General features: G+C 51.2%; 1 protein-coding gene across 4 annotated transcripts in view; it reads right to left on the bottom strand.

Annotated features, from left to right (window-relative positions):
• The window catches only part of RPH3A (rabphilin 3A), a 144,576-nt gene that overhangs the window by 10,777 nt on the left and 107,985 nt on the right, over window positions 1-25,814 (bottom strand). For all 4 annotated transcript variants that reach the window (XM_070399828.1, XM_070399830.1, XM_070399831.1 and 1 more), the window contains 11 exons: window positions 17,209-17,338; window positions 15,897-15,983; window positions 15,152-15,317; window positions 11,820-12,011; window positions 10,615-10,701; window positions 8,724-8,786; window positions 7,256-7,474; window positions 5,997-6,076; window positions 5,290-5,364; window positions 2,977-3,086; window positions 1,312-1,438 (listed from right to left, as the gene is read on the bottom strand). In XM_070399828.1, the coding sequence (XP_070255929.1) occupies window positions 1,312-1,438; window positions 2,977-3,086; window positions 5,290-5,364; window positions 5,997-6,076; window positions 7,256-7,474; window positions 8,724-8,786; window positions 10,615-10,701; window positions 11,820-12,011; window positions 15,152-15,317; window positions 15,897-15,983; window positions 17,209-17,338 (1,336 nt within the window). The remainder of the gene's footprint in view (window positions 1-1,311; window positions 1,439-2,976; window positions 3,087-5,289; window positions 5,365-5,996; window positions 6,077-7,255; window positions 7,475-8,723; window positions 8,787-10,614; window positions 10,702-11,819; window positions 12,012-15,151; window positions 15,318-15,896; window positions 15,984-17,208; window positions 17,339-25,814) is intronic.

Genomic DNA, 25,814 nt, shown 5'->3' on the forward strand with positions numbered 1-25,814 from the left:
GCAGGAAGGAAGCGGAAGCCCGAAGAGCCCGCTGTTCCTGGGCAGGGCCCAGAGGAAACGCTCCCCTCCCGGGCTGTCTTCTGAGTTTTATTTGGAGCCTGGAATTCGGTGCACCTTCTTCCTTGTGGTTTTCCTTGTTGTGTCTTGTTCCTTCGCCTGCGCCACACAAATACGGTGTGGCACCCGGACAGTCCATCCCTCGGGCCAGCCATCTGGTGGGAGGCTGCTATAGGATCCCCCTCCGCCTGCCACGGCTTTCCCCCCGCCTCACCCGCCGTGGGCAGCTGGCCCTCTGCCTGGGAGCTGGCGGCTGCAGGAGACCTGGGCTCTGGCTGGCGGGAAACATAGCCACGGATTCATGGTGTGACCGTGGCAGCTCACTCCCCTCCCTGGGCCCGAGGTGGCCCGAGCGTCGAAAAGGGCAGGTTGGATTATATCTGAAAGTACAGATGGCTGGTCCCACCCTGCCTTGCGAAGTCGGGATCTTAGCTGGTGAGGCTCTGGTTTTTAAATCTCCAGTTGGTTCTGAGCCGTAGCCCCATTGGAGAACCTCAAGTTGGTTTTTGTTCTTTCTCAAGAAGCCAGAAGCACATCTAACAAGCAAGTCCTCATGCTTTAGAAGAACTCTCACGGGAATCCTTAAAAGCCCCGAGCAGACGGATACTCTAATAACATCCCGTTTCACAGATGAAAAGACAGGGCCCAGGTTCTATGACAAGTGGCAGAGCCAGGATTCCAACCCAGGGACTCTGGGTGCAGAGTCTGTGCTCTCAGCACTGAGCTATCCTGCCCCCTGCTCATCTGTGTGGGCGTTATGCCTTCATGAGTGACAGGTGGGTCGGCAGTAGGACTCCCATAAGAACGACAGTTGACCATGTCGAGTGCTCACTGTGGACTGGGTTCTGTTCTGATTGTGTCTTTCACACAAACCTCTCACGAGGCAGGCACTGTATCATGCCCACTGACAGAAGAGAAAAGCTGAGGCTCAGAGCGGCTCAGAACCCTCGGGGAGGCCAGGGAGCGGGGAGAGTAGCGGACCCGGGCCTTGAACCCAGGCCGGCCCCACTGCCTCAGCACGCTGCCCGCCCCAGTGTCACCAAAGAGGACTCTGCCAGTCGGAGAACTGACGCTAACGCCGGGCTGGTACGAGGCAGAGCTGGGACCCCACCCTGAGGCTCTGACCTGAAATCTTCAGCCCCTCTCAGCAGCTGTACTGTGTGGCACCCCACGGGCCCAGAGGAAGGCAGCACCCCCAGAACTCTTCCCCCCTACCCCCCCCCCCCCCATCGCACCTCAGGGGGAGGCACTCACCGGGATCACGCGCTCTAGGCAGATGTTGAAGTTCTTTCTTTGGTTGGACTTTAGCTTCTTGAGTGAGAAGCGGGTCTCACCGATAAACTCGTTGTGGCCAAATTTGTCCTCGTCACAGACAGAGATCCTGCGACCCCCCAGAGGGTGGGGAGAGAAAAAAGAGCATACAGTGAGCTCTCACTCTGTTCCGAGAGCTGCGATGGATGCTGGCAAAGAACGTGTGATGTGCATAGTGGCACTTTAACTTCCTGTTTATTGAGCACGAGGCCAGGTGTGTGTTAAAGTCTGAGTACTAGGCCCTGGCCAGGTGGCTCAGTGGGTTGGAGCGTCATCTTGTACACCAAAAGGTTGTGGGTTTGATCCCTGCTTGGGGCCTGTAGGGTAGGCAACTGATAAGTGTTTCTTTCTTTCTTTCTCTCCCTCTCTCTCTCTCTCTCTCTCTCTCTCTCTCTCTCTCTCTCTCATCAATAAAAACATATCCTTGGGTGAAGATTTTTTTTTAAAAAGACTGAGTACTGTGTTCATGGATGTTTGTTCTATTATAATCCACAGTTTTCTGTATATTTGTAATATTTATTAATTAAAGTATTTTTTAAAAAATCTGTAATCAACCCATTCGGTGGGAAACCCTGAAGCAGTTAAAATGACGTAGATCTAAATGTGCCTCATGGCTATGACTCTAAGACACTTTGTCAAGAAAAAAGGAAGGTTCCAGATACATCGCACGAAACTGTCCAAGTTGCCAACATGGTCTGAGTGCCCAGGGTCACGGGAGGAGGAAGTGGACCCCGGCGGTGGGTGGGGACTAACATAAAAGGGGTTACTTCCTCTATCATATTTTACAAGAAGAATGTATTCCCGTGTCACTGATATAATTTAAAACGCAGTGTCAGACAACATTGTAGAAGATAAGATAATCAACATATGGTTAAAACAGCCTGATTAGCCCTGACCGGTTTGGCTCAGTGGATAGAGCGTCGGCCTGCGGACTGAAAGGTCCCAGGTTCGATTCCGGTCAAGGGCATGTACCTTGGTTGCGGGCACATCCCCAGTAGGAGGTGTGCAGGAGGCGGCTGATCGATGTTTCTAACTCTCTATCCCTCTCCCTTCCTCTCTGTAAAAAATCAATAAAATATACATTTCTTAAAACAGCCTGATTAACGGTCCATTTTTTAAAGTATGTTTTCATTGATTTTTTTAGAGATAACGGGAGAGGGAGAGAGAAGTAGAAACATTAATGAGAGAGACTCATGGTCGGTTGCCTCCTGCACGCCCCCTACTGGGGATGGAGCCCACAACCCGTGCAGGTGCCCTGACTGGAAATCAAACTGGCCACTTCTTGGTTCCTGGGCCGATGCTCAGTTGCTGAGCTACACCGGCTGGGCATGACGGTCTGTTTTTTAAAGCACTCAATTTCATAAGAAACCTTTGCATGCACGCATGCACACACATGCGCGCGCACACACACACACACACACACCCCAGATGCCCAGACACCCAGTTGCAAAGAGTTTCACTTATCTGTATTGTTAGAAGTTTCTACCAGAAATACAAATTGTTTGGTAGAAGTAAAAAAAGAAAGAAAGACACTACACAGAGAGGTTTTAAGGGCCGCATGCGTCTCAATCCGCCAGCCTCGGCCCCCTCTGCCCACCCGGCAGGTACCTGAGCGTCTTCCGCTGCATGTCCTCGTCCGTGATGCCGTGATAGACGAGGGTCTCGTTCCAGATGGGGTTCCGGGTGTTCCGCAGGGTTTTTGTCCGAAGCTTGTTGGACTAGAGCCCAGAGACGGACAGACAGACACCAGCCTCAGTGGGGAGCCAGCCCCGCAGCCACACCCTTTGGGCTAATTTGGGGGGGGGGGGGGGGTGTGGAGGAGTGATTTAGGAGACACTCCGTTTAGGAGTGTACAGGGGCTCAGAGGCTCCCAAATGCACGTCTCAGGGAGTGGGGGGCATCTTCAGGGTGATGTCTGCAGCCATCAACAGGGCTGGACACTGAGCCACCCCTCCCTCCACGCAGTAGGCTCTCTCTTTGAACTTTCCATTAAGATTAAAAAGCAGTGCCATGGCTGGTGTGTTCAGTAGTTAGAGTGTCAGTAGGTTTGATATCAGTCAAGGGCATGTACCTCGATTGTGGGTTCTCTCCCCGCCCCCAATCGGGCACATGCAGGAGGCAACCAATTGATGTGTCTCTCTCACATTGATGTTTCTCTCTCCCTTGCTCTCCCTCTCCCTCCCTTCCTCCCTCTCTCTTCCTTTCCCTCCCTCTCTCCCGCCCTCTCTCCTTCCTTCCCTTTCACTCTCTCTCTCTGAAAAAGCAATGGAAAAAATATATCCTAGGTGAGGATTAAAAAAAGAAAGAGCGAGCCCTAGCCGGTTTGGCTCAGTGGATAGAGTGTCAGTCTGCAGATCAAAGGGTCCTGGGTTCAATTCCGGTCAAGGGCACGGCATGTACCTCAGTTGCAGGCTCCTCCCCGGCCCGGGCCCTAGTTGGGGCTCGTGCAGGAGGCAACCAATTGATGTGTTTCTCTCACATCAATATTTCTGTCTTTCCCTCTCTCCCCCACTCGCTCTAAAAATTAATGGAAAAATATCCTCAGGTGAGGATTAACAAAATAATAAATGAAGAAAGAAGGAAGGAAGGAAGGAAGGAAGGAAGGGAGGGAGGGAGGGAGGGAGGGGGAGGGAGGGAGGGAGGGAGGGAGGGAGGGAGGGAGGGAGGGAGGAAGGAAGGAAGGAAGAAAGAAAGAAAGAAAGAAAGAAAGAAAGAAAGAAAGAAAGAAAGAAAGAAAGAAAGAAAGAAAGGAAGATATTTTCCTTCGAGGAAAAAATCATTTCTCGGTCAGGGAGGCAGAAATAGGAGTCACCCACTCCTAGGCAGCGAAGGACGATTTCTGGGGATCCTGGGAGGGTTCCGTAGGTTTTCCCAAATAGCATCCTTCATGCCTGAAATTTGTTAGGGGGCTGGGGACCGCGGGCGGGGACAGGGAGGAGACAAAGTTTTTCACTCTAAGAGAGAGGCTACAAATGTACTAAACTCTGAAGAGGGGCCTGGTGAGAATCTAATTCAGACTAACATGACTCACTGGATTCCTTGGCAAAGCAAGTTTGGATTTAGGAGTGAGCGAAGGAGAGAGCCTTCAGGAGAAGCAAATGTCACTGGGGAGTTAGAAGAAGTGGCCAAACACTTCACAGTCTGGCCGTGGCCAGATGAGAGACTGTTGTACCTTGATCTAAACAAAGAAAAAGATTGTGTGTGTGCATGTGTGTGTGTGTGTGTGTGTATGTGTGTGTGTGCATGTGCATGTGCGTGTGTGTGTATGCGGTGCGTGTGTCCTCTTTTGTCTTAAGGGGCATTCAGTACTTGCAGCAGAGATTTTTAACGTGCAGTTTGCCGAGATCATGCAACCAAGTGCACGGTCACCCTTGTATTGAGCGCATCCACATCAAATGGACAAAGGAAGCCCCTCTGAGTGGGTCGAACCCCATGTCTCCTCCGCAGAGCAAAGCGATGATCAGGGAGCGAGCGGCAAGGTGGGAGGGGGCACATTTCTCTCAGGACAGAACATTATCTCAGGTGCTTAGCCCTGAGATCCAAAGAGAGCGATTCCTTTCCACTGAGAGACGAGGAGTGTTTGGTTGGGGCATAAAATGGGAGGGGGAGGGGGGCCATGGTCAGCACTGGGGAGCCATGGAAGGTATGTGAGCAGGTGAGGGCATCATGGGGGCATCTGCTTCTCCCCTGGCCTTTGGAAGCTCCTGGATTTCAGGTTTCTGGGCTGGAGAGATGGGCAGAGCCCCTGCCCCTTGAGGGAGAGTGACTCCTGGCCCACCTCTCACCCCTGGAAAGGACTTGGCCACTCAGGGAGGAGGGGGTTGGGGGCAGCTGGGCTATTTTAGGCTCTGGGCTGGGAACCTTGGGCGTCTGCCAGGGCCCATGTTCCTGGCTCGCCGAGAGGCCCAGGCCATATGGTACCTTGCTGGCTCCCGGCAGGAGGTGCAGCTTAACATAAGGATCGGCCAGGCCGTTGGAGTCCATGGGCTTCAGTCCCTGCAAGAGAAAAGGCAATGGTGCGAGGGCCTTGGGAGGGCCGGCCACTCCGCTGCCGCAGCCCTGGGCGCAGCCCCTGGCCTCTGTCCCGCCCGTCGGTCCACCCCATGTGCTTCCTCTTCTGAAGCCAGAGAGAGAAGGAAAACAGCCCTGGAATCAGGCAGACGGGGCTTAAAGCCCGGCCATGTCACTTCCTGGCTGTGTGTCCTCAGGCAAGTTTCCTAACCTGTCTGAGCCTCGTTGTCTTCGCAGGTCAAATGGGATGCGAATAACCCTGCTTCGTGGAGCGGGGAGACTTACACACGATTTCACCTGTCAAGTGCCTGGCACATGGAGATGCTCCATCAAGGCTGGACTGTCACTCGTCCCCTCCAGGGAGCTGGGCTCTGCCCTTGAAGCCCAACTGCCTCTGCTCCTGGGAGGCGGCTGCCGTTAAATGGCCCTCTGAGACCATCTCCGGGGGAAGTTCTCCCCCACAATATGGGCTGTGGCTAATTTCTGCCTTTTTCTCACCACTGTCACTGCCACAGGTAGGCAGGGCAACAGAGAGGAGCCTGGTGACCCGTGTCCTCCCCAAGTCCCCGGAGAAGCCAGCGCAGCCCGTGTGGTCCCCAGCTTGGCCCCTCACCCACCTTGGCCTTGATGATGGTGCAGTGCAGGGAGCTGTTCTCCTGGTCGTAGAGAAGGCTAAACTCCAGGGCGCCCAGGGTGGCTGGAGGGGGCAGAGGCAGGAACCAAGAGAACATTCACTCAGTCATTCAACAAACATTTCCCAAGCGCTGATTATGCGCCCTGCCTGGGCTAAGCATCGAGCCTACAGAGAGGAAGACTCAGTCCCCAAGGCCCGCGGGAGAGCACGGGATGGGGAGGGGACAGCTGGCCTTTCACCAGCTCTGGCCTCTGATGTGCGGCAGCCCCTCCACTCACTGGCCGTGAGAGCTTGGCCAAGTCCCTGAACCCCCGGAGCCTCCGTCTCCCTACCTGTGAACCAGGAGCAGCAAAGGCAACTCTTCCCAGGCCCCGTGGGATAATCACATGAGCACGTGCCCAGAACACACTTAGAAAAGTGTGCGTATTACGTGATACCCGTTCCTCGTGTGTGTTTAACACTAAAATGATAATGATTTCCAGTTTACAGAGCACTTTCCCAGGGGGTGCCTCCGTTTACCCTCCTCGGTCCCGCCCAGGAGGCAGTATTCTGCTTCCCATTTTGCAACGAGAAGGGGTGACATCGTGGGCCAAAGCCATGCCACCGCCCACAGCCCTCGGTCCATTTCATCTAAGCGGGTCCAATCTCTCCACCTGACCGAGAGCTCTTGGGACGTGTGTGTGTGTGTGTGTGTGTGTGTGTGTGTGTCCGTCCCTAGGACTTGGGTCTCAGTGGGAGGGGCAGAAAGCAGGCACTTCATACATCCCTGATTGCATGGATGCAAAAAGAAACATCCAGAAATTTTAAAATGGCTTAAAAAATTGCTCTTGGAAGACACACAGTAAAGAGTTTTGGAACTGTTAACCGCGTAGGTATACCTAGGAGTGGATGCTGGTCACGTGATAATTCCACGATCTACTTGGTGAGGAGCCACCAAACTGGACAAAGCGAATATCGCCGAACTGCACTCTTTACAATGCGGTACACGGTGACTTAGATGTTACAGGTATTTTACCCCAATAAAAAAATAGGATGTTACTGTTTTTTTAGTAAGTTGATGTCGTGTTGTGAATACGGTAACACAAGCTTGGATTTTTACAGCTTGGTTAATGCATTTGTCACGGTTGGCATATTGTGGAGCTGGGAGGGTGTAGAGGACCCTCCCGGGAGCCCTCCTGTCTCCCTGGTGGGGGGACCCTGAAGGGGCTTTTCCCAGACACCCCTGCCCTCAGTGCCACATACTCCCTTCATCCGAATCGTAGCTGTTGGCTTCCTCCTCGTCCTCCTCGGGGGGTGGGGGCTGGCGGGCAGGGGTCGCGACAGGCTGGGGGGCAGCAGCAGACACTTGGGAGTAAGAGCCTGGTGCGTGGCCCGCCCGGTCCTCCCTGGCTCCGACTCCGAGTCGCTCCTCCCAGGGTGGGATGGAGGCCCCTGGGTAGCAGAGGTCACTGGGGGCCACGTCTGCAGGGGAGATGGAGAGAGGGCAGGAAAGAGGCAGCTGAGTCCCTGTGTTACAATGGCAGCAGCAACAACGGCTCCAGCATGACCACGAGGGATGAGCACCTACTGTATACCAGGTGCACCAGACTCACCCACAGCCCTGCAACAGAATTATGGCCTCCCGTTGACGGGGTGACCACATTGTGCCGTTCGCTGGTTCTCAGAATGTTGTCTTTGTCAAAACCACTGAGGGGAGCTTGCAAAATGCAGGTTCCTGGGCCCTACGCAGAATCAGCAGCCCATGCAGTGGGGCCTTGAAGTCCATGTTTTATAACAAGTCCCATGAGCTTAATCAGATGCAGGCAAAACAGACCTCAAAGGGGTACTGATCACTTGTGTGGGCTCTGGAGCCAGATAGCCTGGGTCTGCACCTCTGCTGTGTGGTATAGGGCAAATTACTCAATGTCTCTGAGCCTCAGTTTTCTCATCTGTAAAATGGGAATTATAATATCTGAAGTCACTCAAATCATAGTAGCTATTATTTTTAAAAAATATATTTTATTGATTTTTTACAGAGCGGAAGGGAGAGGGATAGAGAGTTAGAAACATCAATCCGCTGCCTCCTGCTCACCCCCTACTGGGGATGTGCCCGCAACCAAGGTAGATGCCCTTGATCGGAATCGAACCTGGGACCTTTCAGTCCGCAGGCCAACGCTCTATCCACTGAGCAACCGGTTAGGGCAGTAGCTATCATTTTAAAAATTATTGAATACATATACAAAATTGTGCCTGGTGCATCAGAAAGCAAGGACTACGATGCAGCCACAGTGATGCGTGTGAGGACGACCAGGCACATATATCACATGCAATAGTCACTGTCACTTAGCGTGGTCTTTAACATTCCCGGCCACGTGCTACGGTTTTATGTGTATTAGTCTGTTTAGTCCTCACAACGGTCTCTGAAGTAGGTCCTGGTATTATTCCCATGTTAAAATGAGGAAACTGAGGCTCGGGGAAGTTACATAACTTGCCCAGGGCCACACAGCGGGGACGTGAAGGAGCAGGGATTTGAATCCAGGCAGGGTGTGCTCTTAGTCACTTGACGTGTGGTCATTTTCTAGAGTTTGGGAATCAGGGTGGGGAGCCTTAGAGCTCATCAGGGAGGTCTCGGGGTGTAGGCTGGGCCACGATCAGGCAGCCCCCTGCTCTCTCGTGGAGAAGTGGGAGAGAGGTGGTCTCTCGAGCAGGAGTGGGAGCAGCGAGCACTTGCCTGGTCTCTGGTCCGAGAAGCGTCCTGCTGGCCCAGCGCTGGGTCTGCCGCCTCCTGGGGGCCCTGAGAGGAGAGATGGAGCAGAGAAGGTGGCATCATTTCCGTGTTTACCCTGTGTCCCCCTCGTTTCCTGGGCAGGGACACAGGCCCAGGGGTAACAGGCGATGTGCAGAGGTACCTGGGGCTGCAGGAACAGCCCCACGGAGGATTCTGGGGTCAGGAAGGTCTGGGTTCAAGCGCCAATGTGTCCTTCCCGAGCCTCAGCTTTCTCCTCTCTGAAATGGGATAATAATGTCGGCTCTTCAAGTTTCACTGGCTATGAGGCTGATCAACGAATGGAGGAGAATGGTGCCCGAGGTGATGGGCAAGTTTACACTCTGGATCCATCAATGCTGTGGGGTCATTACTGACCCAGTGGATTCTTCACAACTTCAGGGGTGGGGCATGGAATACCCGTCAACACCACCAGGAGCCCCCAGGCTTCCCTGGCCTTTCAGTATGACCCCCCAGCGGAAGTCTCATTTGAGTGCGACTCTGTTGGGTTTCCTCTTTGAACAAAAGAGAACAGGCCCCAGGCTCAGAACCTCCTCAGGCCAGAGGAACGAGAATTTCCTTGCCTTGTTTAATTTTCATTACATTCATTTAGGTCGTTACCCTCTGCCGTGGGTTGAACTGTGTCCCCTAAACGATCTTCAAGTCCTGACCCCCAGCACCCGTGAGTGAGACCTCAGGTGGAAGAGGGTCTTTGAAGATGGTCAGGTTCAGATGAGGTCACTGGGGCAGCCTTACTCTATACGACTGTGTTCTTATCCAAAGGAGAAGTTTGGCCCGGCCGGTGTGGCTCCAGTGGGTGAGCGTCCACCATGAACCAGGAGGTCACGGTTCGATTCCCCGTCAGGGCACATGCCGTGGTTACGGGCTCGATTTCCAGTAGGGGGCGTGCAGGAGGCAGCCGATCCATGGTTCTCTCATTCATGTTCCTCTCTCTCTCCCTCTCACTTCCTCTCTGAAATCAATAATATATGCAAGGAGAAGTTTGGACAGAGAGAGAGAGAGACATCCTTAGAAGAAAGATGACGGGAGACACAGGGAGGACGTCATTTAAGAAGCCGAGGAATTGCCTGAGGCCCCAGGAGCTAAGAGGAATGAAACAGATCCTCCCTCACAGCCTCAGGAGCTCACCCTGCCGACACCCTGACCTCAGACCTCCGGCCTCCGGAACTGGGAGACCACCCGTCTCTGCTAATTTACACCACCCAGTTGGTGGTGCCCGCACACACTCTCTCTATAGGACGGGACACTGGTTTCCCATTGATGCCACTATAACAGGTTCCTTTTAAAATAACAAAACCCGCACGGCACCCATTAGACATCATTCCCTTTGTCTTTCAGGAGCCACATGTGTTCAGATTTCCCCACATCACTGATCTCCTTGCTCACCATTTCTTCCTGAATCTCCCACAGCCCTTCTGGGAACGTGTGTCATTTTGTTACAGCTCAGTGGCCTTAAATCCCCCTCGAGAGAGTTTGTGATAGCAAGCCCTCAGCCGTGCTTGCAAAGCGAGTCCATTTGCAGAAAGATCAGAAAGTAAGAGGGTAGGTGGTAGGTGCGTGTGGTAAAAACTGCCAGTGGAGTGACCATGGCTGAAGGGGGGCGATGCTGAGGAATGAAGTGCTGTCCCTTCTTGCATTCAGCTGGATACGACGCTGGCTCGTGCCCCGCCCGGCTCCCCAGCCCGAGGATCACTCAGTCTAAGGGTCTTAGAAGAGCTTAGGATTCCGCGGCGGCTGCAGCTTTGCAGAGAGCCGGGGCTCTGCCAGCAAGGATGGAGGAATTGGGGTCGCCGCTGACTGACATGGCAGCCGGGGTGGCTGGGCGGGCGGCAAGTACCTGGCTGCCCAGGCTGAGGCGGTGCCTGGCTCGGCGTCGAGGCTGGGGCGGGTCTGGAGGCCTGCACTGAGTTGGCCCGTCTCAAGCCTGTAGGAGGAAGGAAGGGAAACAGCCCGTTGTGTTGCACGCACACACAGTGGAAGCAGAAAGAAGCTGGGACTGGGCAGCCGGCCTAAAGCAAGGCCTCTGGATTTGAACGCAGCCCCCCAACACCCTCAGCTCCTGCAGACCCTCTCTGCCTCTCAGTGGGTTCGCTCTTTCCAGTACTCAGACCCCCCGGGCAAGTCACCTAGGTGTTGAAAAGCACAAGTTGTGTGATAGCGCTCCCACCTGTACGACCTTGCACAAATGGCCTCTCCTCCCTGGGCCTCAGTCTCCTCATCTGTTAAATGGGGATGATAGTACCTACCGCATAGCATGTGGTGGAGATGCGCTGATACAATGCGTGCAAAGTGCTCAGAACATGTAGTAAACACTCAACACCTGGCAGATGTTGATATTATTGTATTATTCTTGCAAGAATCTGGTCTATATCTTCACATCGCCCTAACTTTGCATCAGAGCATTCTCTTTTATAAGTTGTGTGACTCTGGGCTGGTCACTCCCCCCCTCTGAACTTCAGGAGCTACTGGATAAGGACGAGTTAACATTTATTCAACGCTTACCATGTGCCAGGGACTTTATATATAAGAAGCTTATTTAATTTCTACACCCCATTTTATAAATGGGGAAACTGAGGCCCAGCAAGGTTGAGGAGTTCATGCAATGTCTGTTGGCTGGTTTGTGGCAGAGCCAGGGTTAGAACTCAGGCGGTTGGTCTCCAGTCTGTTTGAGACCATCAGATACTGCTCCCCAGCTCTCCTGCCAAGAGGAACCGAGGTGCTATGCCATGAACCTTCTATTCAGAAAGAGAAGGCCAGAGGTCTGTGAGGGAACTAATATTCAGCCCATCTAATCAGAGCCAGACCTTGCTAAAAAGAAATGCAGGCATTAGAGCAAGCAAAACTTTTGGATGTCTGGAGTCAGAATTGTTTCTGAGTCCTATCTTTCCTCTACCATAGGCTAGAACCAGCATCTGGCATTGAACACAGCACACAGTAGGTGCTCAATAAGCACCAAATGGATACATGAATAAAAACACTCCCCTCCCCACTCTTTCTGATACTCCTCATCCAGGAAAGCCTGCCCAGATTTGCCCCTCTCACCCGCTGGGCTCCGGCTGGAGTCACCGGCTGCCCCGCCATGGCCATGGCCCCAGCCCTCTGAATCCCGGCTGGCTGAGCTCATTCGTGCCTCTGAGGCCCTGCGCACAGGAGGCCCGTAGCTTCCTCGGCCAGGCGCAGAGGCCAGCTCAGGGCCTTGCTTCTGACCTGGGCCCCTCCTGTCTTCAGCGTCACCTGGAGAGGGAGAACAGTGATGGGAGAACTGGTTTTTATGGTGCAGGAGGGCCACTACTTAAACAGCTCCACAAAGGGGCCCACCGTCCACTCCCAAGTGCTCTTTAAAATTAAAACTCTCCCCTCCTGCCCCTGCCCTTGGACGCAGCTTTCGTTTATAATCTCACATATTTCCTTTGCCTGCACAAGCATGTGAACACACACAGGCTGAACACAGGCCGAGCTGGGGCCACTGGCTACATCCTCTTCTAGGTGGGCTTTGCTCACTTAATCCAATTTTCCCAGGACTCACCAAGCACATTCCAACCTTAAGCCCCACGCACACCATAGTCCTGAAGATTCTTTGGGTCCTCGCTATCATTTCAGTCACGTGTCTCCCCAAAGATCCTCCTCTGACGGCCCTTCTCTGCCCATTCTATCGTGAATGGGGCCTCCTGTCACTGCCTGCCCCCTTTACCTGCTCCGTGTCTACCCCCAGCACCTATCACTGCCCGATAGGATATTACATTTGCATTGGCAGCTGGTCGAGCACCTGTTTCCCCCGCTAGAATTTTAGCTGCATGAAGGCAGGGGTCTTCATCTGTTGCAAACACCACTCTATCTCCAGGGCTTAGAATAGAGTCTGGAACTCCTTCGGTGCCCAGTGAATGTTTGTTAAGAGAATACTGAAAGCACATATGGACATAATTCCAAATCCATAAAGGACGCTGACATCATTCCATTTTAAATAATCTCTACTATAGCGTGGTGTGGATATTTCATAATCCAGTCAACAATTCCCCTACTAAGGAACCTCTCCCAGTGCTTTGCTGTCATAAGTAATGTTGCAACAAATATATCTATATCTTTTACATGGTACTTGGATTGCTGTTCCATATAATCCCAGAGAGGGATTGCTGGATCAAATGGTATATAATAGTACATTTCCCCATTTTAATAAAGTCTGCATATTACATTCCAAAAGGCTGGAGATGACTTACAGTCTAAACCAGGGGTCCTCAAACTACGGCCCGCGGGCCACATGCAAATACAAATATTGTATTTGTTCCCGTTTTGTTTTTTTACTTCAAAATAAGATATGTGCAGTGTGCATAGGAATTTGTTCATAGTTTTTTTTTAAACTATAGTCCGGCCCTCCAACGGTCTGAGGGACAGTGAACTGGCCCCCTGTTTAAAAAGTTTGAGGACCCCTGGTCTAAACCAACAGTTTAGAGAGTATTCATCTCCCCACACATTCACCAGCACCGATGTTATTCTAATAACTTTTTAAGCGTCACTATGCAATGCTGATGATGTTACTTCTCTCCAGTGAAGTGAATGGGGTTACATCCACCGCATTTCCAGAGTGGTCTGTGTTGTCCAGAGTTTATCTAGTTCATGTCTGTGTATGTGTCTGTGCACAGGTGATGAACATTATATGTTATCAGTCAGCATTTACTCAGTGCTGCACTCTGCCAAGCACTTGGCATGAAGTGTTTTATTTAATACTCAAACAAATCCAGTGAGTTATTAGCCCCATGTTATATGGGGTGGGGCAAAAGCAGGTCTGCAGTTGTTCGTTTGAAAAACAGTAAAATAATTAATAAACTGTGTTTCACATACTCACAACTGTAAACCTATTTTGCCCCACCCCATAGATGAAGAACGAATCACAGAGAGGTTAGGACACTTGCCCAAGCTCACAGGGCTGGTAGGAGGCAGAGCTGGAATTCAGATTCTGGTCCTCCTGCCCTCAGATGCCCAGATCTTTTCATTTTTAATTAAAAAAATATTTTGCCCACCCCAGTTTGGCTCAGTGGATAGAGCGCCTGCGGACTGAGGGGTCCCAGGTTCGATTCCGGTCAAGGGCATGTACCTTGGTTGTGGGCACATCCCCAGTGGGGGGTGTGCAGGAGGCAGCTGATCGATGTTTCTCTCTCATTGATGTTTCTAACTCTCTATCCCTCTCCCTTCCTCTCTGTAAAAAAATCAATAAAATATATATTTAAAAAAAACATTTTTATTGATTTCAGAGAGGAAAGGACAGAGAGATAGAAACATCAATGATGAGAGAGAATCATTGATCAGCTGTCTACTGCACACCCCTATTGGGGATCGAGCCCACAACTTGGGCATGTGCCCTGACTAGGAATCAAACCATGATCTCATGGTTCATAGATGGGTACTCAACTACTGAGCCACACCAGCCAGGCATATGTCCATGATCTTGACAGTTATGCTCTACAATCTTCTCGACCTAGAGGGGGAAGTGCTTAACCAGGAAGAAGGATGCTCTATTGGTAGAAACCAGGGCTCCTCAGGATGCAGTGAAGATGGACAATTTGGTAATTCTCTGCAAGGGATACAAATTGCTCCCTTTGTCAGGAAGTATTTGCTGATGCCTTTTGAGTGCCAGACACAGTCCCAAGTACATGAAGAAGTTATCTTATAAAAGACATACTCAGGCACTTCAATTTTTGAGACCTTTCTTCCAGAAGCACTGCTTGCACGCAACTCCAGAGTTGTCATCCAGACCCGAAATGATCACTTGGTGTTAATTGGAATTATTGCAAGGGCTCTCTCTGATCAGTCCCAGTGGCCTCATCCAATTAATGTGTTTTTATTGTGGTTGCCTTTTTTCTTTGTATTGTTTTGCCTCTCTCTTTTAATCATCATTTTAGTAATTAATAATAATACTTGGATGATAGTGATAGTATCCATAGTAGTGGTAATTTTCTTTCACTAATTTCCTTTCTATTCAACTTTCCGTTCTAATTAGTTCAATTTCAGATTTGCTGATGGTGTATATAAGAAATATCAGGGGTGAGGAAGGCCTTCTCAGCAAGCCCCAAATGCCTCCAGGCTCCAGTGTGTAGTTTGGTTGTGAGAATTTCTCTTTGTTCCTAATTTTAATTTCCACCTCTGCTGTACCTCTAAATACTCCATCAAAAATGCCTGACATTATTGAGGAATTCTCTGTGCTATCTTCTCCATAGGGTTCATGGTGAGCTGTGAAAGGGACATAGGATTCCCAGACCCAAACCCAGAGGCTGTTTGTCCATCAACTGGGTAGAAACACAAACATGTCAGGACATTCTCCAGGTAGACCAGTTAGCCGAGAGCTGTCCTTGGTCCTGAAAGGATAAATCGTTTTGTCCTACCTTGAGTTGGAGCCCGGACAGTGTGCTTGGGTTCAGGGGTAGGCTGCTCTGGGACAGCGGGCTCACTGACAGGCTGCTTGGGCTTGGTCTTCATTATGGGCATAGGCTGTGGGAGGACCTGTTTGGGGAAGCCCTTGAAGAACCAGGCTCCAGAACGCTTCCACACCTTGGGGAGGAAAGGGAGAGGATGATGACATGGCAGCCAAATATATTGCTCCTGCCTTCATGAGTGCCAATTTTTAACTTTGCTCCCCTCCCTAAGCACATGGACACAAGAGCCAGCACACTTTTCTCACCAGTATGCAACCTTTCACAATTTCTATTTAATTCCCACAATATTCCTGACCACTCAACAGAGAGGGCCTGAGTAGACCCATTTTCTTGATGGAGAAAGTTGGGCATCATGAGGGTATGAGCTAATATAAGGCTTCACAGCCAGAGAGCGCAGGGGCAAAGACTGGACACTGAGTCTTGCAGCTCTTAAATGTGGTGTGCTGCTCCCTATTACTAGGAAGGGAAAAGTCGCAGAACTAGAAGGGAAAAGAAATTCATTCAAACACTCAGGGGCTGTTCCGCCAGAGTCCACAGCTGAGCTGGCTCCTTTTATACCAAACCCTTAAGACACATCCCTGCCGAGGTTCTCCAGCCCCCACCTGCCACCCTGTTTCCCTGGCTCTAGAGAGGAAGGGGGAACTGAATAAAAAGGAAGGGTGCTCTAGAAGCTAGAAAGGACACGTCTACTCACCTCCCTCTGCTCGATGCAGATTTTGCAGAGCCACACAGGATGCGGGCGGTTGTTGGAGGTCTCTACCCCGCATTTGGTGCAGACATTCTGGGGACAAAATAGAGGCCAGTGTACACTCAGATATGCCAGGTGCTCATGATCAGGGGGGGTGGTGATGGAAGCCCATTGCAAAGAGCTAGAACTTTCCTTATCTCACCTCCTGTCCATGACCAGGGCCAGTTAGAATAAAGTTCCAACTTGAGTCTTAATTTCCAATACCAAGAACTGGAGTCATTCCCCAGCACTGGATAAAGAAATTCTCCAGGAGTCCCTGTGGGGCCTGAGTTTTCAGCATCCATACAGGGGAGATGACTGAGAGGATTTTCAAAGAGGAAAGGCCATGTATCCACATGGCTTACTAATGTATTTCTTCTCCTTTCCCAAGCGAATCTGAGACCACCTAGGCTACAACTACAGCTTCAAATCTTCAAGGAGAAGGAAGTTATGTGAGGAAACGCCATGACTGTGTGATGGGACATTATATTTTTGGCTGTTTCCTGGCAGTCAAGGCAAATAGGAATCCTGATGGGTCACCGAATTCTCACTCTTGGCTGACTGCAGCAGACAACATTTTTGGAATCGATCAACTTCCCTCAATATTCCATCTAAATGCTAAATGGGACCCCAAGCAGGAGACGTCAAGTGACTCTATGGGTGTTTCTGGGTGGCTTATTCTCCTAAGTTCCTTTCCTGGGAATCAGGCAGACCCAAGGACAGTTCTTTCTGTGTCCTGGAATTGTCAAGTGCAGACAACTGAGGAGAGGGTACAGGATGAAGAAATACGAGGAGCCCCCCCCCCTTTCAAGAATAAAGGCTCTTGAAGCCCAGTGGTCCTAACTGGGCTGGAGAGGGGCTTTCTCAGTCACTTGTACTATAACCAGGTTAAGAAAATGCTGGGTTAGCCTTCCACGGACACACATGTGTAGACATGAGTCCATCATGCTCTTCAGCCTGACATGTAACTTGCTAAGCCACAACCAGGACACTTGCAGGCTCAACCTTAGCTCATGTCCTACCTCACGCTCCCAAGTTCATCCTGGATGGACCTGAGCTCCGAGGGGACAGAAGGGTCACAGTGAGTTTTAGGGGAGGAGCCAGGACCAGGGTTACCTCGGGAGACAGCTGGATGTGAGAGCATCCCAGAAGGAATCATATTCTGGCAACTACCCTTCAGGATCCAAGCCCCAGGGTCCCCCAAGGTTTGATCCCAGGCCTAGCCCCTCTGCATGTTATGAACAGGGATGCAGGGAAGAGAAGAGGAGGGTGATGGTACCTTCTTGCAGTCCTCGCACACTACACAGGCAGAGCCCAGCATCCCCAGCTGTTCGCCACACAGGATGCAGCGGTTCACCCCATCCCCAGCCACGTTCTTCCTCATGTTCTCCAGACGGTCCACCAGGCGCCTGGAAGCAGAGACAGGGTACTGAGGACCTCACAGGACCAGGGACCACCTGCATCTCCCTCAGTATCAGGCTGAGGGTCTAATTCTTCTCTGAGTCATGGGCTCTTAAGTATCTGATGAAGACTGTTGGAACCTCCCTAAGAAACAAGCACATGAAATCTGATGCATTTTCAGAAAATCACAGAACCCCTCCCACATCCCCCAAAGCCCATCTCGTCTACTGACTTCAGATTAAGACTCTTATCTAGTCCTTTCTACCTCATGTCCCCTCTGCTAGGAAACTGCTTACGGAGCTCCAGATCTGTTCATCTACTTGTCTACATGACGTTGTCACATGGATGTCTGCACAGGCATCTCAGACTCTTGCATTCATCTGGCCATCATCTTGGCAGCCCTCTATTCCCACCCCCGTCCCCAGCAAACATTTCTTTATTCTCCAAAAATGGCACCACCATCCCACTGGCTCGCTCAAACCAGGATCTGGGGGTCACCCATTACCCCCTCCTCCCATGATATTCATTGAGCCAACACAAACTCTCAGTGGCGAAGAGCAGGCCTGTCTGCATGGGCGGGCTGGTTTTGTTTGGCTGCTCACTGTCTCCATATTAAGTGCCCAATTAGGTGGACATCATAAGTGCCTGTCACTGTCTAGTCATGTGTTTACATGCCTGATTAACTTGACAATTGCCCCTCGAGCCTCACATCCAGAGGACACATCCATCACTAGGCTTCGTGCTGAAGGGGGCGCTGTTGGTTACTCAGTAAAGTCGATGGGTACCTCCCATTTCCAAGGATGCTCCCAGAGGCACCAGAAAGGGTATGTCCCCTCCTCTGGGCACCAATGGATGACCTCTGGAGGCGGTGGGAGGTGGACTCTCAACTTGGTCTGACCTTGCCATCCAAATGGACCTAGATGCGCTGCTCATTAATTTGACAAATATTCACGGAGCACCTACCACCTGCCAAGTAGACAGTGAGGATCCAAAAGGAAGCAAAACAGATGAGGTCCCTGCCCTCATGGAGTTGGAATTCTAGTGAGGGACTCAGATGTCATTTAAATAATCACACACATCATCATAATTAGACCCCTAGAAGGTTGTCTGAAGGACAAGTCTGAGTAGCAGTGAGAACTCCTAAGAGAGGGATCTGAGAAGTCAGGATGGGGCCTCAGAGGAAGTGACCTTGAGTTGAGACCTGAGGATAAAGAGGAGCTGACCCAGTTAAGAGGGTGAGGAAGAGCCCTGGAAGAAGAGGGAACAGCATGCGCAAAGGACCCGAGAGATGCTCAGCATGGCTGGTGGGCTGGGTGGCGGGAGATGAGGCTTCAGAGATACGCAGGGGCCAATCCATGCAGTGTCTTGCGTCTCAGAGTGATGGGAAAGCATTTAAAGGCTTTGAATGGAGGTGACTCAACGTCTCCAGGTTTGAGACAACACATGGACATAAGAATGGAGCCCTTGGGAGGCTCAGAGCAGGAAGAGTTTCAGACACCATGGTGGTTCCAGGTAGAATGAAGCAGGCAGGTCCCTAGACTTCATCTACACATGAGCTGGACCAGATCTCTTGAAACTCCAAAGCTGTCCCAGTGGGTCTGACTCAGTAGTGGTAGGAGAGTACACTAGCTGGACCACCAAATGCCACCGCACGCTCCCGGGTTTCAAGGAGTCGCTCTGTATTTTAGTCTCCTATGGCTGCTGTAACAAGTTACCACAACTAAGTGGTTTAAAACAACAGATTTTATGTATATACTAGAGGCCCGGTGCATGAATTCGTGCACCCATGGGGTCCCTCGGCCTGGCTGGCGGGGGACCGGCCGGCCAGGGGGAGGGACTGAGGGAGGTTGGCCCAGCAGCAAGCTAACCAACAGCGAGGAATCGGGCTCCCTCCTCCCTCCTGTCTGGGTTCAGGGTGCAGGTGAACCAGATTCAGGGCTGTCAGGGCCCCAGCAGCAAGGTCTGGGTCAGTGCATATCATAGCTATTGGCCGGTCGTTCCGGTCATTAGGTCGTAACGGTCACTTATGCTTTTAAATATATAGATAAATATGACCTTCATTTATATATATGACCTTCACAGTCCTGAAGCTCAGATGCCTGGGCCAAAGCCAGGGCCTTGGCAGGGCTGCATTCCTTCTGGAAGCTCTAGGGGAGGATCATCCCCATGCCTTTTCCAGTTTCTAGAAGCTGCCTGCATTCTGTGGCTCGTGACCCCTTCCTCCATCTTCAAGCCAACAGTGTAACGTTTTCCGATCGTCCTGTGACGCCGACCCTCCTGCCTCTGTCTTACAAAGACCCGTGTGATTACCTGGGGCTCACTGGATCATCTAGATGACCGCCCCATCTCAAGATCCCTAACTTAATTACCTCTGCAAAGTCCCAGGTCAGGTCACATATTCCCAGGCTGCAGGGATTAGGATGTGGGCACCTTTGGGGGGTCCATTACTCTGTCTACCATCCTCACCCCCCGGCCCCATCTGCCACCCAGGTTCTATTTCCGCCTGGTGAGGCCTGAGTGAAACGCCAGCCCTCCTTTCCAGAGCGAGGTCTGGGTGATTCCTCCCTGGCTGGCTGTGGATGTCAGACAAGCCAGGCTTTGGGCTCTGCCGGGTGCTCAACCCCGGGGAGGTGTGGACTCCCTACACACTTGCACCAGACATTCACACCTACACGCGCGCGCACACACACACACACACACTCAGATGTTAGAAATAGGAGGCAGGTATGACGCAGGCATTGGATACCAGCTCTGGAGTGAGCTTGTTTGCGTCCGCCTTTGAACTTTGCTACTTCCTGGCTCTGTGACCCCAAGAAAGTTGCTTAGCCTTTCTGAGCCTTCATTTTTCATCTGTAAATTGGGGAAAACAAGGTCCTTACCCCCTAGGATTACTGCAAAGGCAAAGTGAGAGTGTTTGTAAAAGGCCCGGAACATGTTAACTACTCAGTAGCGGTTGCTGCTAATTATTTCTTCTGGAAATTTATGGCTTTTATGACTCCCTGTACTAGCATTTTTTCTATGTAGCCAGGGTGCTATAATCTAGTCAGGAAATCTGTCTTTCTAAAGCTTTTAAAGGGGCTGCGGTAACTAGAAGTTGATAGGACTCACATGCCCATCTCTAAATACACATACATGATGGTGCTTGTATCCACATGTGAGTACATATGCCCACAGGCACACCTGTAGAGGCACATGTCCATGTGCCCTATGTGCATACACATACGTGTGCATAGTCAGCACCAACGTACAGACCACACTTTCCCATGCAGGGCTGTGCATACCCTGGCCTGGCAGGGCGCCCAGGCCCAGGGGCTGCCTTCCCCACACGAGGACAGAAGCCAACTGCAGGACCGATGGCGCGTGTCAGCTCACTCTCCCCGAAAAGGCCCAAGCAGCCTGGGAAACATGCAGGCAGCTGCTTCCGAGCCCTCAGCCCAGCGCTGCTGCAGCGCCTCGCTGAATGGGGAGGGAAGGCTAATGATGTGCAACTGCGCCAGGAAGGAGGCCCCATGCGGAGCACTGCGGAGCTCGGGGAAGACACCCCGCCTGGCACGGTGCGGGGCGAGGGGTCTGGGTACCGATTCCTCAGTCGGAGAGGGGAAATAGCGAAAAGCTGGGTTCCACTGCTGATGGGAGGGACCGGAGCAGCTGCGATTAGAGCAGCAGTTAAACATTACACAGCGATTCCTAAAAATGCAGCAAAGTGGGAGAGTGTATGCCATGCTGTGAGAGAGAGAGAGAGAGAGAGAGAGAGAGAGAGAGAGAGAGAGAGAGAGAGAGGCGCACGTACACCATCAATTCCAGAATCAAGCTGCTTTCGCTCTCATCCTAATTGCCAAGTGGGGAGATGTTACCGGTAACTTTAATAAATGTGGCATTTTCTGAAGTTAAGATCAGGCCATCTGCTGAGGACGGGGACAGGATTTAGAAACAGGAGGCAGCTGTGGCTGTTCTGGCCAGCGCTGCCTTGAGAGCCCGGAGCAGGGCCTCTCGGGAACCTGTCCTGAAATGGCCGAGCCACTCTGTCAGGAAGCCATGCGGCGGGTCTGCGGGCTGCGTGCATCTCAGACTCATTAATTCTCAGGGTTGTTTATGACTGTCGTCACCTGGGGAGCAGTAGAGCCCCATCCCTCCCCTTGATGGATGGGTGAATGGGATTCCTGCCCGCATGGCAGCACTTTGGGGAGGAGGGTCGCCCTGACTCGGAGTTGGAGACAAGGGAGCTAATGTGGTCACTGCCAGGCAAGGTGCTGGGTCATAACAGTAACCCGGGGACGTAACAGTAACCAGGTGCGGTGCTGAGCACTGTGCGTGCAGTGTTCTCCTTAAGTCATCTGCAGCCTGTGGGACCAGCTCTATTATTCACTCCCATTTCACAGGTGGGGAAACCAAGGCACACAGGGGAAGCCGCCTCCCCGAGGGCACTCAGCCGCCAGCGGCGGAGGTGGGATTGGAGGCGAGGTCTAGCTGCCCAGATGCTGTTACTCTTTGTTTTGTCTCAGTTTCTTATGGCTGGGGCCCTTGCTAACTCTTCCGCCTGCCCCGAGTGAATATCTGAGACACCCTCTAAATCAGCGGTTCTCAACCTGTGGGTCTCAACCCCCTTGGCGGTCGAATGACCCTTTCACAGGGGTCGCCTAAGACCATCCTGCATATCAGATATTTACATTACAATTCATAACAGTAGCAACATGACAGTTATGAAGTAGCAACGAAAATAATTTTATGGTTGGGTCACATGAGGAACTGTATTTAAAGGGCCAGAAGGTTGAGAACCACCGCTCTAAATGATCGACTTCCCTACATCCCTAAGTCATTTCTCAAAGGCCTCCCCTCTCTGCACCCAAAAGGCAATGGGAGAAAGTGGAGAGACAGATTCAGGTTCACCTGGCCTTTCTGTAGGGCAGCGGAGTAAGACTCAACTCTAGAGCCGGCCAGCCTGCGCTTATAATTGCGTATTAACTAGATGACTCTGGGCAGGCTGCAGAACTTCCCTGTGCCTCAGTTTTCTACTCTATAAAATGGGAATAACAGGATAGCCTACTATATAGGGTTGTTGTGAGGATGAATGAATCTACCTAAAGCTCTGCGCATGTGAACTAGCATCATGGTAAGCCGAGGAGGGTTGCAGGGAAATCCCAAGTTTGCTTCTCCCATTTTTGTGAACCTAACAAAAGCGCCAGAGCGGTGGTCCTCAAAGGGGGTGCTGTTGCCCCCCAGAGGCAGACAGTTTGGGTTGTTGTATCTGGTTGGGGTGGGGGTTACTACAGGCATCTGGTGGATGAAGGTCAGGGACGCTGCTAAAAACCCTACAATGCACGGAACAGTCCACCATAAAGAATTATCTGTCCCCACATGTCAATCGTGCCAAAGTAGAAGGAGCCTGGAGACCACACGGTCCAACCTCGCACTGTGAGACTCAAGTGGTTCCATGAGAGGCTTGGACAGTTGGGTGGAGAGTTCATTGAACACATGCTCTCTCTTATGCCAGACACTGACTCATGACGGAATTCAGAAGATTTCCACTTTCTTGCACAAACAGATTCCGTACAGGCTGTAGCACATGAGAAGGCATTGGCCCAATCCCTGAGAAAGCGGAGGTGCTGCTCAGCAGTTTCAACATTGGGGTTCAGAGTCCCCCCAAACCTGGTGTGACCTATGAATATTCCTTCTTAAAAATGCACAGAGACAAGCCGAACCGGTTTGGCTCAGTGGATAGAGAGTCGGCCTGCAGACTCAAGGGTTCCAGGTTCGATTCCAGTCAAGGGCATGTACCTTGGTTGCGGGCACATCCCCAGTGGGGGGCATGCAGGAGGCAGCTGATCGATCTCTCTCATCGATGTTTCTAACTCTCTATCCCTCTCCCTTCTTCTCTGTAAAAAATCAATAAAATATATTTTAAAAAATGCACAGAGACACATGCATCAATGTGTCTAAAATATCCCCCAGGACCCCTGAAACCTATCCACAGAAGGCCTGACTCCAGGTCACAAAAGTGGGGAGTTCTTCCTTTAGAAAGAGGAGAGAATGACCTGCTTATTGTCGGCTTGTCAAACCACGGGAATGACGCCTACCTAATAAGCACTATTACTCACTTCTCCCGCTGTCCACATTTTGGAAAAATTCTGTGCCAAAAATACAGGGGATGATGGAGAGGTGATAGGAGCCCAGCAGATCCTGTCAACAACAGGTTGTGTCTCTCTGACTGCCTCCTCCATCACAGCATCTGGACACCAAGGTTAATGACAAATCCTAATTACTTTTTTGGGGCCCATCTGTTTACGGATGGTGACCTCGAATGGAAGCCACCCGGCTGCCTGTCCCATCACAGGCAGGATCTGTGAGCCAATGCCTTTGAGAGGCTCCGGGCAGAAAGAAATATGATAAGGATGCAGAGGGTCCTACCATTGCGGGGGGGGGGGGGGGGGGGGGAGTTTTTTAAACCAAAAATTGCAGACACAAATTTTCCCAAGCAAATGTTTCATTCCAGCCTTAATACACATAAAAGTTCTGCGGACACCTCATGGGTGTGTGTCCAACTCACAAAGCCCCTTTGCACACTCAGGAGAAGTCCTCAGTGTCCATGCAGCCTGGCACCTCTGGCCACAGCTGATTGGGTGAGGGGTGGGCACTCAGAGTGAGCTGAGCCAATCAGAGTTCCTTCCCTGGAAATTTGGAGTTAGGACTAAGAAAAGCTATAACCACTGGGGAGGTATCACATGGCTATATTTTCTACCATGTGAGATGAGAAGCAGACCTTTCATGAGGCTAGGCTGTGTTCCTGTCCTCAAATCCCTAGAAAAAGCTCTGAATCCTTACATTAAAATTCCCCTTGTTGTATAATGTGGTAGAGTCTCCCAAAGTGGCCACCCTTAATGCCTTCCTATGGATGCATAAGTCATTCTTCCACAAGCAGATGGGACCCATTTCGCTTCTCCAATAGAATATGGTTGACTAATACCCTACTAGTTTCAGACCCGGCTGTTAAGAATCCTGGATCTCTTGGGATTCACCTCCCATGTGAAGGAGCTCAGGCCAGACTACCAAACAAGGAACGAAAGGGACCACATAGAGCACACATGGGCATGGACATGGGCATGAAGCTTCCTTGGACCTTCCAGCCCAGCCACCAGCCAAATGCAGCCGTGTCAGCAATCCCAGCCCATGCCATGTGGAGCAGAAAACCTGCCCAGCAGAACCCTGCCTGAATTCTTCAACTGCAGAATTGTCAAAAATAACATACTGTTGTTGCTTTAAGTCACTAAAGTTAGGGTGCTTTGTTAATATAGCCACAGATAACTTGAACCACCTTGCTGGAATTAATTCCCCTTCTGGCAAGCAAGCCAAGTGTCCTAACGAATATAGAAAGCCTGTAGCAGGCAGGGCATGCAAAATAAACTCTGTCGTCCCACTTAGCCGTTGAATATGGGGTGTGGGGGCACGATGAGGCGGTTATGAGTCTCCCCTCTTCTGGCCATCATCTCCCCTCTGGGGGCGCTGAAGACAGCAGAGCTGGGTTGTGGGCTGAGTGGTGACCAAAGGTTTAGACACCCCATTGGGCAGAAGCAAAGAGGCTTCTGGAAGAGAACCAGCTCTGATCTGCTGGGGTGCCTGACTCTAGCAAAGCTGCCCCGGGAAGACAGCACCTCCTGGGAGGCCCGGGAGCGAGTCTCCCTGGACCTCTCAGAGCCACAGGAGCAGGAAGACCAGCTATGCACAAACAGGTCAATAAGATCCGAAAGGCATAGGGCCAGCATAGGAGGAGCTGCAGCTTCTAGCTCCCAACGTGTCCCCTTCAGACCCGAGCCTTTCAAACGTCCATGCACTGCAGTCTAGAAATTTTGGGTCAGGCCTTCAGGAAAGACACCTAACAGCTGAGCGCATACTTCTGAGAGCCAGCCCGGCAGGACGTACATCTTCACTCGACGTGACCTTAGGCAAGGGGCCTGACCTCACTAGCAACATGGGGATAGTAATAATAATAGCATCTACTTGACAGGGTTGAGAAAAGCAGTTCAAGGGTCAATCCATATGATGTTTTGTTATTATTGTTGTTGTTTTAAATATATATATATATATATATATATATATATATATATATATATATAAATAGAGAGAGCGAGAGAGATCTATATATATCTATATGTATAGATATAGATATAGATATAGATATAGATATAGATATAGATGTATTTGTTGATTTCAGAGAGGAAAGGAGAGGGAGATAGAAACATCAGTGATGAGAGAGAATCGTTGGTCGGCTGCCTCCTGCACGCCGCTCACTAGGGATAGAGCCCGCAACCTGGGCATGTGCCCTGACCGGGAATGGAACCATAACCTCCTAGTTCATAGGTCAATGCTCAACCACAAGGCCACACTGGCCGGGCCATATGATGTTTTGAGGCTCAGGGTTTGGCACATAGTAAGTGCTCAATAAATGGTACCCAGTATGATGATTATTTGTTATGTGTATCAACAGTGACT

This window comes from Myotis yumanensis, unplaced genomic scaffold (assembly GCF_028538775.1).
Source record: "Myotis yumanensis isolate MYYU_CA2020_CCGP unplaced genomic scaffold, mMyoYum1.0.hap1 SCAF_19, whole genome shotgun sequence".
In the NCBI taxonomy this organism is placed as follows: domain Eukaryota; kingdom Metazoa; phylum Chordata; class Mammalia; order Chiroptera; family Vespertilionidae; genus Myotis; species Myotis yumanensis.